General features: G+C 39.5%; 1 protein-coding gene across 1 annotated transcript in view; it reads left to right on the top strand.

The window, feature by feature from the left end:
* RORA (RAR related orphan receptor A) overlaps window positions 1-12,332 on the top strand; it is a 347,811-nt gene that overhangs the window by 234,630 nt on the left and 100,849 nt on the right. Inside the window, 1 exon segment of the mRNA XM_030498277.1 lies at window positions 5,759-5,788. Coding sequence (XP_030354137.1) covers window positions 5,759-5,788 — 30 coding nt within the window.

The following is a 12,332-nucleotide window of genomic DNA, read 5'->3' as shown; positions in this document are numbered from 1 at the left end:
GATTTTTAATGTGTGACATACTGTACAGATGTAGGACAGATATTTTGCCTGCTCTCTGGCCCTGTGTTCTGTGGTGACATTTGTCACGTACAAACATAATGGCTATGTAATGAAGATTCTTCATTTCATTTCTCCTAACCTAAAACCAAAAATCCAACCAACAACAAAAAGCCAAAGCTGAATAATGCTCTGATAGAATTTAGGCCTAAGAAGAAGCTGTGAATCTTTGGAGAGCAAGGTTGGGGTTTTCAGTACTGAAGCGTTTAGGTCCACTCTTGATTCCTGAGACTTTGGTACCTGCTTCTGGATTTGAGAACAAAAGACTGATCTAGACCCACCGAAAAATGCTTGTTTCACATGATGAGCTCTTTCCTTTCCAGGAAAAGCTGTGAAAAAGTCTGGGAAAAACTGGAATATTATATTTTAAAATTATGGTCATCATATTTGAAGACTTTTTTGTTGGTTTTGGGTTTGGTTTGGTTTTTTAAAGAGCGTCTTTTTTTCCCTTCTTTATTTCCGTAATTATGGGAAGTTCCCTTGTTCCTACATGCCGAGTGGATGTTGTCCTTGTTTCTTTGTTATTCTGGCACATAATTTATTTCTCTTTTGGGTGAAGTGTAAGCATTAGTGTCCACTAACAATATTTGAAACAAAATACTAAAATTACTTGGAGCACTTTCAGTGCTGATCATCATGAGCAGCTCTTCTGTCCTAGGCAAGGGCTCTGGTTTGTAACATCATTTTGTTTGGTTAAACTCACTGCAGCTGTGTTTACAGCAGTTGCATGTATGTTGTTTTTACCTTGGTCACCATAAACAATGGCCTACAAAGCTCACAAAATTCCTTCGAGCCAGAGATCCTCACAGGCTTTTATAAAAGCCAGTGTTGAGGTTTCTGAACTCTGTTCTGAATACGCTCAAATCTATTATTCTGCTTTGGTAGGTTCTCTGCAAGTGCCCAGGTATTACATACAATCTTCCACCTTAATTGCTAGCTTTGTGTAGCGATAGAGTAAAAAAGCAGTGGAGTGACAGGATGAAACACAGTGGGATCCAAGCTTGTAATACATTTTCTTTCTGATTTTACACAGTAAGTGAGGCAGGAGGCTTAGACTTTAAAATTTGAACTTTTTCCCCCAAGATTTCCAATCCATCAAGTTCCCAAACATGCTAGAGCCATAATGCTGGCTTAGGGGAGGGTAGGAGAAAGTAAAAAGATAAAAATACATATCTATGTTGATACACACACCTACATGAGCAAAGTATGATATACGTATACCATCTGCCTAGCTATACTGTCATCAGACCCATGGTAATCACCCGATTTGGGCACAAAAAGCAAAGCAAACACAATGGTGCTTACTAGAAGTGCTGGAGATCAGTTATAGCTTTGCCAGTGGTGCATGCGTTTATCCATACAAACTTCTGAGGAAGAGGTTTCTTGGAGGTTTAGGAAAATTGCACTCCAGAATATCCTCCTTTGATATTTTGCAGAGTAATGTATTCTGCCAGACGGGGGACTTTTTACTTATCTTTCTGTACATCAAAGTATGTTTTCCCCTTGAAATAGGGGAAGTTGACAACTGTACAACAGCAGCAGGGATCTGGGTTCACAGAGTAAGCAGTGTTTCATTATGCTGCTTTATTTGGATGGGCAACTGTGAGAAATGGCTTATGATGTATAAAATATCTGTGTCTCTTTTTTAGACTTGAAGACATTGTTTTCTCTATTTGAAGTTGGCTAGTGAAGGTCAGTCAGGCTAACTGCCAGCAAAAGAAGATCCTGTCTCTGTTGGTAGATAGTCTTTTCAAAGTTCATGGCATCCAGAATGTTATTTTTGTAAATACCACCCATCATGGCAAATTACATATTGTTAGTGGGAGGGGGAAAGGGAATGGTGTATAAATGCTTTTTTAAAACCCCCCAAATGATTGTCATTGCAAAGAGCATTGCATAGCAACTATGAAAAGTCTAAGAAGTTAATTTGTTCAAGATTTGGTGTTGATCAGGAATGTCAAATTGCACTGCTGAAGTGATCAATTCTCTGATAAGTGTAATACTGAAACTTTCACTCACTGATAACCATGGCAGTGATATATTGTGGTATTTTAATGACATTTCCTTTGCTTTACTTTGAAGTCTGGTTGGTTAAGTCAGGAAGTCTTTCTGTATTAGTAACACTGAAGTTAAGAGTTGTTTCTTTCTCTCTCTTTTTTTCTTCAGGTTGCTGAAGGAGAATGGAAAGCTGGCTGTTTAGGATCATGCTGAGTGTGGCAAGTGGTCACAGATTAGTCTGTTGCATTTTGAAATTAAGCCCATAAAAAAATAGGAACTTACATTAAGTCCCATTTTGAAAGGAGTCAGTGGGTTCTTTGTGCTCCAGTTCTTGAAAATAAATAAATGTTTGTCAGTGGTGTGTTACACTTAAGTCTTATTGGGGAGTAGACATAATCACATCTACGTACACTGAAGGTCCAGTCCCAAAAATAAAATGAGGGCAGTCCCAGTTAATCATGCCTAATCCTGTGAAGAAAATTACCAATGTCTATTGGACTTGCAAATTAGTTTCACAAGATCCTTTTGATTTCAAATGAAATCTGGGTAAGACTTGTAGGTTGCAGCTCATAGGAAAGGCCTTCAAATATATATGCAAATGGGAGTTAGCACTGGCCCAGAGAAAGCCAAACATCTGTAACTCCCCTTTTTTACACTGAATAGTTTTCAGACCAACTTTTTTCCCCCCCGTAATACACTCATTTTTAGGAGATTTGTTACAGTTCTTGAATGCTGAATAGCAAAATCACTGCCTTCCTGCATTAAAACTAGAACTGATCGCAATGATGTAGGAATGTGTTGCGTATTTAGCATTTATATTTAAAGCACTGGTCCTATGTGTCTAACCTAAGTAACAGTTTGGATATGCTGGTGCCTTTTTTGCTCAGTTTTTCTAGTCACTTACAGTTACTGATGTGAAAGGAAAGGCTTCTTAAAAATTCCCTACTCATTTTAACCTAAGTAAAGATTCCTGATTAATTTAAATCTAAATGGGCTGAACTCACTAGCACTGTTTATCCTTGTCCCACCAGGCTGCAGTTAGTCACTGTAAAACCACTGTTCAAAGCAAAATACTTCAGTTTCACTGCACCTACCAATGTGATTACGAAGAAGATGCAAACCCCCTCCCCTCAGCTGTTGTTTTAAAAGGTTATCTAAAAATATCTGCGTAAACCAGCTAAAAGGCCTTACCAGATGGTAATTGGTAATTATTATGGAAACATCTGATTAGAAAAACCCACCACTTGTGTCATATAGAAAAAATTAGGTAGAAAAATATAAACATTAATATTTCCATTGCTGTTTTGTGTATCGGGGAAAGTAGCCCTCAGTCAGCGAATACAGCCAAGTCCGTTCTGTGCTGTGGCAAATCCCATTGTGAAGACGCTGTGAGTAATCAGAAGTGACAGCATAAGCACTTTCTGTTCAAAGTGATTTTACAGAAAGCATTATTTTCTGAGAAAAGTACACATATGGCTCCCATAATGCTGCAAGAGCACTGATGTATCCATTTATTAGCACTGGTGTTGGGAGAGGAAGTTTTGCAAATGGTGTTCAGATTTAAGACCTTTTTCTTTGCATTTCCCATTCCGTAAAACATCCTTAAAATTGTAGGACCTGGGTCGAGTACTTCTGCCAAGGGGATGTTAGGACAGTTTGGGATGATGGAGACTGTCAGGAGCTGTACGTGCTGTTCAGTGATCACTCAGGAAGCCAAACAGCAGCAAAAATGTTCTTCCTTGGTGGAAGAACAAATGTTCTGACGACAGCTGTAATTTGAATTCAGAGGGTAAGGCAGACCTTCAGAAGAACCCAGAGAGGGGGTTTTTTGCACTCATACCAAAGCCTGCACGAGATACTGCTAGTGCATTTTGACATAGATACTTCAATCTCTGCTGCTTCTCACTCTGCCCCTCTTCTTGCCCTAAGCTATGGTCCCTATAATAACACTCCCCTCATATCAGCAGCTGGCCTGAGCCAGCCAGTAACGATGGGACTGGAATGAAGGTATGAGAAAGCTGGCACTTAAAAAATAAAAATGTAGAGGATGACTTTGCCCCCTGTAGTAGCTACTTCCGTAACTAAAAGGTTTTATTTTTGATATGCATGTTTTCCTCTTTCTTATTGCTTACCCTGGCTGTACAGTTTGAGGCTGCAATCCAAATTCCTAGCATGAGGAACACACAGATTTGGCTAGGACCTTTGTATTTCAGTCAGTACACATACGTAACCAAGTTCTAGACTTCTGATTGTTGTAAATTGCTGAGCTGTGTCTCACATTTACAAAATTCCTCAAAGGAACTGCACAGAACTTCTCTTCCTGAATCTTGCAGCCTCTGAGCTGTTCAGGGAAAAGAAAGGTTCCAGAGCTCACATCTGTAGAGCTCAGTGGTTCAAAACCAAAAGGCCAATAGCAACACAAGTGCAATTAAATTAAAAAGCTCCTCGTGACATTTATGTCCAACTTGATAGCTACGTATTTGGGGTTGGCTTTGTGGGTTTATGTGGATTTATCTACCAAAACCATGATGAGTTTGAAAACTGTTGGCTTTGGAAATTAGCTCTAAATTTACAAATAAGGTATCTATATTTTTCTGACGACTTATAACCTGCTGCCTCCCTAAGATGTTCCACAACAAATAAGCCTGAAATAAAAGCGTACCTTTTTGCATAGTAATTTGGTTTTGGAAGAGGGGGTTAAAGAAATAGCTAAGGAGATTCAAGTCTCTCTGTCTTTCATGAATAGGAAGCCAAACAGTTTCAATTCCAATATTTCATTACAGGCCTTGGTCACAAATGAAATGTTTCAAATACTTGTGCTGCTTCCAGTAACCTCTTTCTCTTCTCATAAAATTCCCCCCATGGAGAGTGAAGCTTAAATACTGAGGGGTCCAAGTACAGCGCCAGTTATCTACTAAAGTGGAGACAATATTGTTTGTATTCAAGCATGAATTCCGATGACATTTAACAGAGTTAATTTTATCTTTGGTATTATGAATTTTGCCTTGTTCTGTTCACTCTGTTGCTTTCTTTAAAATGCCTCTCCAATTTCCCTGGCACTGGACCATCACTGGTGATTGCCACCACATGCCTGTCTAGCATCAAAACATCTTTATTACTTCAGAAAGTATATATTTAACAGCTTGGGGATATTTGCATCTGGCTTGGAATTATGGCAAGTAATACTCATACTGAGAGAGCTGTTCATTTGGTTTTAATGAGCATAAGCTACAGCTTGCAGTCAAGGAACTACTTGAACTCAATAACATAGCAAATGAATTGTTGTACTGCTCAGATTTGTTCTGTCTGGATAGTTTAATGTGCACGAGTAAATACGAGTGTGGGAAAAATTTTCATCATGTGAAAAATAAAAGGGGGCTTCCATAATGTTGTTGGTATCTTCTCTTTGCATCAGCTTCAGTTTTAAACCAGCAGCACCATGTAGATACATGTTCCAACAACAAAATTTAAGCAATATATATATTGAAACATTTATTGATGAGATGTAAGGAGAGAATATACCATTAAAGTCTCAATGCAAAATAGGGAGATCCTCCCACCTCTAATGTACAAATCACTGCAATTTTCATTCTGCTTTTGTAGTGGCCACTGTGTGTCTGAAATAAAATAGCGATGAAATGCGTGTCAAAAGAATTTGCTCAGTGGTCATTTTGCTAACGTTGGTATCATTTCTTCCCTACAGGTATTTCCGTAACGAAGAAGACTCATACATGTAAGTAGTATCTTCTGCTTTGGCCTTCTCTTTCAAATGGAATCTGTGTTAGGCTATGCTGTGGCACTCAGACTATTGGGTGTTGGTCTGGCCTGAGAAGGCTCCGTTTTAAACGTTGTGGTGGGTTTTCCACTTTAGAGCGGTTCCAGTCCTCACCTGCAACATTGCCAAAATGCATACGCAATGCCTGTGTCTGTGGGTGTATGTGCACATGTGCTTGTGTGTGTTTTCACATGAGTTAAGAGCACAGAAAAAGAAAGTTGTGAAGAAAGACAGAATTCCTTACTCCTGTATGTGTACCTTATAGCTAGCTGCTAAGTAACGTGTCCAGAAAACGCAGGTGAGGAGAATGGGTATATTTTTATGGCTGTTATAGCTGCAGTATGATTCAAGTAAAAATGAATTATTTGAGTCTTCTGTCCTTCCTATGCATTAATCTGTAAGGTAAATCATTCTGTGCTTGTGCTTAAGGAGCTCTTGATGAAAATGAGGAGGTTATTGTTTGGCTCTCAACCATATAAACAAACATTCCTCATGAATGGCAACCTTGGAAATGGATGTGGATACGTGCATTTGCTTATGTATACACTTATTTGGAATCTTCTTCAAAGACATCACTGTTGGGGATCAACTCTAATCTACTCTGCAGTGAGTTAAAAGCACAATTCCAGGAAAATGTTACCATTTATAGCTGCAGGAGATATGTTGAGATTCTTTGGATACTGTGGAGGTTTGGAAATCGCGTAGTGCAGGAATTGTATTTGCCCAGGATCTGAAACAGGAGTAGGCTAAAGCTGAATCTTTAGTCTAAAAGCCCTCTAAGAAAACAGGAAGTAGGCTGCACAGAATTTACAAAGATGTATGTATCGTAAGAGGGTTATGATTTGAAGTATGTTCACTGCAGCTCCTAGGTTTAAAGTGGTGTCATAAAGTGTTTTACATTTATTTCATTATTATTTCATTCCTAGTTTTAAAATATTCATGTAATGAAAAATCTGACTTGAGAGGATGAATTCTCAACGTATAGAGATCCAAAATACAGTTGCTTTAAGAATTTCAAATGAGAAGATGATTTGTGTGACTTTTGAAGTAAATGTTAAATGTCACATACTTTCAGAGCGTGGTGGTCCTCTCCTTAGGTGGGCTTGCTGCTTAATGCATTTGTAGGGTCACATATCCTCTTTGGCTGAACGTATATGTGGTTTCTGTTGGACTTAATGGGAGCCACAGGTAGGCATCTGAGGGCAGTATTTGGCCCTTACGTTTTTGGGGAATATTTGAGCTCATGCTGACTGAGATTGACAGTACAGGAGACTGAAGTCCTCTGTATATCCGCAGGCCAGGCATTGTACAGACAGCTTCCTTGCACAGCCTTGCCCATGAGCTCAACCCTGGCCTGGAGCGACCACCCTCTCTAGAGGTGGTAAGTAATTCGGTATTTACACTAGCTCAGTCTTGAGCCTCTTGTATAGAGGCTAATGACTGTACATGGTGGTTTGTAACATTCCACCTGGACATCAGCTGGAATCACCCTATATATTTTGTATACAGCAGTGCCATGTACTGACCTGCTAGCCAGTTCCAGTGTTTGATACTTCTTGTAGGGAAGATTAAATAGTAACCATGGACCTAAAGAGCGTAGGAAATACGCTCTGAAGCCATTCCAGCCTGATAAAATGTTGGTGTCGTGTATCTTGGTGGATGCTATTTTTGAGGCTTATGATGGAAAAAAAGGTGTATTCATCAACTGTGTTAGATGATCAGCTGCTGTTCACCACATATGGCATTTAATCTAGTTAAAGCAGAAATTAGGGTCCCAGTGTCCTCTGTGTTGAGAACTCTGTGCAATTCTAAAAGAACTGACAAAGAGCAGTTCCCTGATTTGTTAATCGGTTGTCATGCAATTGCTGAAGCATGAACAAAAAAGTTCTCTGAATAATGGGAAGATAAGCTTGTCCATTAAGGAAGGATTAAAATAGAAGAAGCAATATGCTGTAATTGGCATGATGAAAACGCAGACTGTGTTTGCTAGCAAATATGTATGAGGTTTCATTCAATTTTGGTTGAAGTTCTTTTAGAACTCATTCCTGTTATGGCAAATTCTCATAGAGCAGAAATTAATGTAAGCTGTGCATCTTTGGCATTTCAGCATCATGCACAAGAAGTATGTTTTTTCCCTTATTGCCTAGATAGAATTTTTTTATTATTGAATAGAAGAAGTAGGCGTCAAAATGCAGAGTTTTGGAATGGGTTGGGGGGGACAGGAGGGAAAGAAGAATTGTATAAACACCTAAATGCAAAAAATTACAACTCAAATCTGAGTTGTTAACAACTACAAATGACAAGGAGAGAGTTATTCTGTATCAGATCGATCTGGAGTTTACCTATCACTCTGTATCAGTATGTATAACACATCCAGATTAAGTTACATAGAGTAGGATTTCTGCAGAGAAATGTCACAAAACATTCTCACAAAGCCATTTTGAAGTGTGTAGACGTTGTCTGCACTACTGTTTAGAAATACAGATTAAGTCAGTTTATGCCAAGCTTGCAATGTATGGCATGTGAGGGTGTTGACTGACTGTAAACTAGCACTTGCGCCTAGTGACCTTTTGATTTAATTAGGGGCGTATAATGCCAGAAGGTTTGATACGTTATGCATTTCAAATATCAGATTAATCTTTTCAGACTTTATCCAAAAAGCCATTTTAATTATGTGGGTTTCAAAATCAGTGGAGGTCTGTCTTCACTACTTAGTTCTTCCTGGTTTTACTGTTTGAGATCTGGGGTATATTTCCCGTCCTGTTCGGTGTTAGTCTGTGACAAAGCGCTCTGTCATCTGAAATAGAACTATTGGCCTGTTGATAGGTGCTTGGGTCATTTCTGAATCAAAGGATAGCTGAGTATTTGTACACATGCAAAGGAGTGCTGAAGAAATACAGGTTTTTCATAATGTAACTAGCTAACTAAAACCTGAGAGAGCTTCAGTATTCTTGATACAACCAATTTTATCCAAGTGTTCTGTTTCATTACATCTTCCTTCTACGTTACTGCTTCTCTATCTTTATCAGAGGTTGAGCATTACAAAACCTGCCATTATAAACCAGGAGTGTAGTATTCTTCCAAGCAGCACTAAGGGAATAAATTTTGTCCACCCCAGAATGCAGTTTTTCCCTCAGTAGATTAAACAGGCTTTTGAAGTAAAAATTCATGCTTCTGTCTGTCTGTAGAACTATCCTCTCTCAGGCTCATATGGCAATTTGTTAGGTTAAACATAGCCTCTAGTCTAGCCAGGTCAGATGGTAGAGGCCAAATCCTATCTTGTCTACTGTGTAGTATTTAATTTCTGGTATCTTAAATCTAAATCTTGCCATAATTCATGCAATGAGATTGATGGCCTCTACCAGACCACTAGTGACTCAGTTTATCACAGAGTTGATAGTGACTCAATTTATCACACAAATAAATCACCTTATTTTTCTCCAGATCATTTTTATATCCTGGACACTGACTGTCTTGATCGAATTTGACTCAACTGCCTATCAAAGTAAGGGGTGGTTTCCTGTGATTGCATCCAGAAGGCTAATATTGTAATGAGCCCACGATGTAATGGAACCTTCTTTCTCTTGCTATTTGAATTGCAGTGACTCACAGTTAGAAGCTTCTGAGGAGTTTGATTTCATAGCTGAAGTTCATATCTGCATAGAGGCCCAGGAACATTCAGTTACTTGCTTGCCTAACATTTTTAATATAGAAAAAAACCACACAGGTTTTAGTTGAGCTTCATCTCAAGCATGTATGTGTAGAATACTTGGCATTGCTTCCTGAGGTAGAATTAAGCCAGGGCAGCTACACCTTCTCAGTACCAGGACAGGTTTGGAGTTGACTTTCAGGTTTCAGCATGTTACCACTTGTTACCTACTCCCTGAACTACCACAGGTTTTGACACTTGCTTGTTTATTTTGTGTCGCTGCCTGGTAACGTGCAGTACTGGCAGAAAGGGTGTCTGGCAGTTGTGCTTTGTAGCTTGGATTGTGGTAGGTACAACAGTAGGAAAGCCACTATTAGTGGTCCATGGACTAATTTTGTTCATCCTTGTTTGCTTGTAATGCAGATAGATGTACTTGAGTATCACGTTCAACACTGTATATTTTATATTTTCATAACCCAAGATATATCCAGATTTAACAGAAAATACTTATACCGAAACCCTCTGTAGATTAAGACTCCTTTGTAACTTTAAGATAGTTGCCCTTTGTTTCAGACTCTGGACTTCTGTGCTCCTCATGATTTACCAAAGTAGATATCTAGAGTAATTTTTCTTAAAACTGCTTGTCAGTAGGCACCTCCATTATCCTGCCAAGCCCCTAAGCCTTTGACTGGGGCTTGGAGTGCTGTATCTTCACTGCAGCTGCAGCCCAACTAGCCAAAAAGGGGACTGTCTTGTCCTTTACGCATAGGCACGCTCTTAATGCTACCCAGAACAAAGACCCATTCCGAAATCATGTCAAAGAGGCTGATTTGGGGCAGAAGGCAGCTCTTAGGTGTTCAGACATCCTAGAACTGATGTTCAAAGTTCTACAAGCTTATTAAGGTTTGCAGCTTAATTGAATCCAGGACCTGGACTCCTCTTTTTCGCTGATTTTACTTTCCACATTTATAGCCACTGCTAAAGATTTCTTGGTCTGTTATTTTGCTTAATTGCATTAAAGGGAAAATAACTGTGGGTTGGTTTGGTTTTTTTTCTGATCTGATTTCTAATTACTTTGTATGCCTACTGTGCATTGTACTGTCTGCTTCACCTCATGTGTTTTGTGTGCCAGCTACAGTAAGTAAAGGATGCTTTTCCCTCACAAAATAGGAGCCTGCAGAAGACTGATGGTTAACAGGATCTGCTGTTAGCACCAAGGCCTAAAGAGAACAGGTGAAATCTAAACCCTGTCCCCTGGGGCCAATAAAATAGCTGTTTGGTCCCCTGTGTGTAACCTCCTAATAACTTTACTGGGCAGCATTAAGATCCCTTGGGGGCTTCTCTGCAAGAGCACTCCCTCTCTTTGTTCAGATTGCTTATTAAAAATGATTTTATAATGAAGTTGCCTCAAATAGCAGCTACTTTCCTACTTGTCCTTGAAGCACTGTTTGCCCTGGTGAAGAATCCGAAGACAACTAACTATCTAGGGCTTTCCTTCCGTTCAAAACTTTTGCTGAACTACTGCTACACTTGATTTATTTCTTTTAATGTTATTTATTTTTCCACTGAGACAAAGAAAGCCTCTTCATCAGCAGCTTGATATTGTACCTTTAATTCTACTTTGAAGCCATCCCTCTAAAAAGTTTGTTTTGGGTGCCAGCATCATCAATGGATCACTGTTACTCCCTGCCGCACAAAATGCTATGTCAGTCACTTGTTTGCTGACTGAGCAAGAGTGAACGTTGCCTTCTTGCTCTGGTGGCCAAGTTCTTGAGTCCAGGGGCAAAGATGAAGGCATTGTTAAATAACGAGGAGAGGAGGGAATATGTTTTAAATCAGAAAATGTTCCTGGCTGGCTTGGGAGAAAGAATACACAGAGCGAGGGTGCTGCGGGTGAATGTGTGACTTCGGGGGTATGGGTGGAAATCTGGGTGCTCCGGTTCTTCATGGTAGGTCTATAGCAGTGAAACATTTTCTCTGGTGAAAGTTCTGATATTTGTGAGAGAGACTGGTCCTTTGTCCATGTGGAAGCAGCTGTGGGGAAAGCGTTGGGAGAACTTCTCATTAATGCATGTTTTATGCCCTCACAGAATAACTGGTCAGAGGGGAGACAAATCTGTTGCCCCTAATCTTCTATTAGCTCCCCAAAAGCTTGACTTCTGCCTGGGCCTCAAGCCTTTGGCACAGTTGGAAGGAACATTTTCTCTAAGTCTGTTAGAACAGGCAATTAAATGCACTGCCCTGGAAGTCCCATGGGGAACTCTGTCTATTAGCTGCACTCGAAGCTAATGTCGGGTCTCTTCTCTGGTTCTGTTCTGAATATATGGAGCAGCTTCTAGCTACATGGGATTTTTGGCTGTAACCATTAATTATGGGCTTATTTTACTGTGAGTTTTCTGGTAAATACCTTAAGGTAGGTTTTTCTGTGCCTTTGTAGCAAAGTAAAACGCAAACTACAGCAAGGTGAAAAACTGCAGACAGATGAAAATTCATTTCGGCAAACGACAACTGATAAGCATTTGCAAAATGTTAATTATCCAGTATTGAAATTTGTGTGTGTGTGTTGGATTATAGTTCAGATAATTCTAAATTATCGTCCCCTAGCAAACTCAATTAGGCAAGGCAGAGGAAAGGAAGCTGTCTTAAATTTTTGGAGGTCTTTGGGAGTAAGTCCTCACCCTTTCCACGCTTCTAATACATATTAATTGAGATCACAAATCAATGCCAATTCTGCACACACTTCATTTCTTATTCTGGTCTGTTCTGTGGAAGCATACGAGATGGGCAGAGACGTTCTCTTTCATGTTTAAAAAATTATTTGGAGGCCCATGTTTTAAGGAATGATGAAGTGTT

Source organism: Strigops habroptila, chromosome 9 (genome assembly GCF_004027225.2).
Source record: "Strigops habroptila isolate Jane chromosome 9, bStrHab1.2.pri, whole genome shotgun sequence".
Lineage (NCBI taxonomy): Eukaryota > Metazoa > Chordata > Aves > Psittaciformes > Psittacidae > Strigops > Strigops habroptila.
This window is presented reverse-complemented; position numbering and strand designations above follow the sequence as displayed.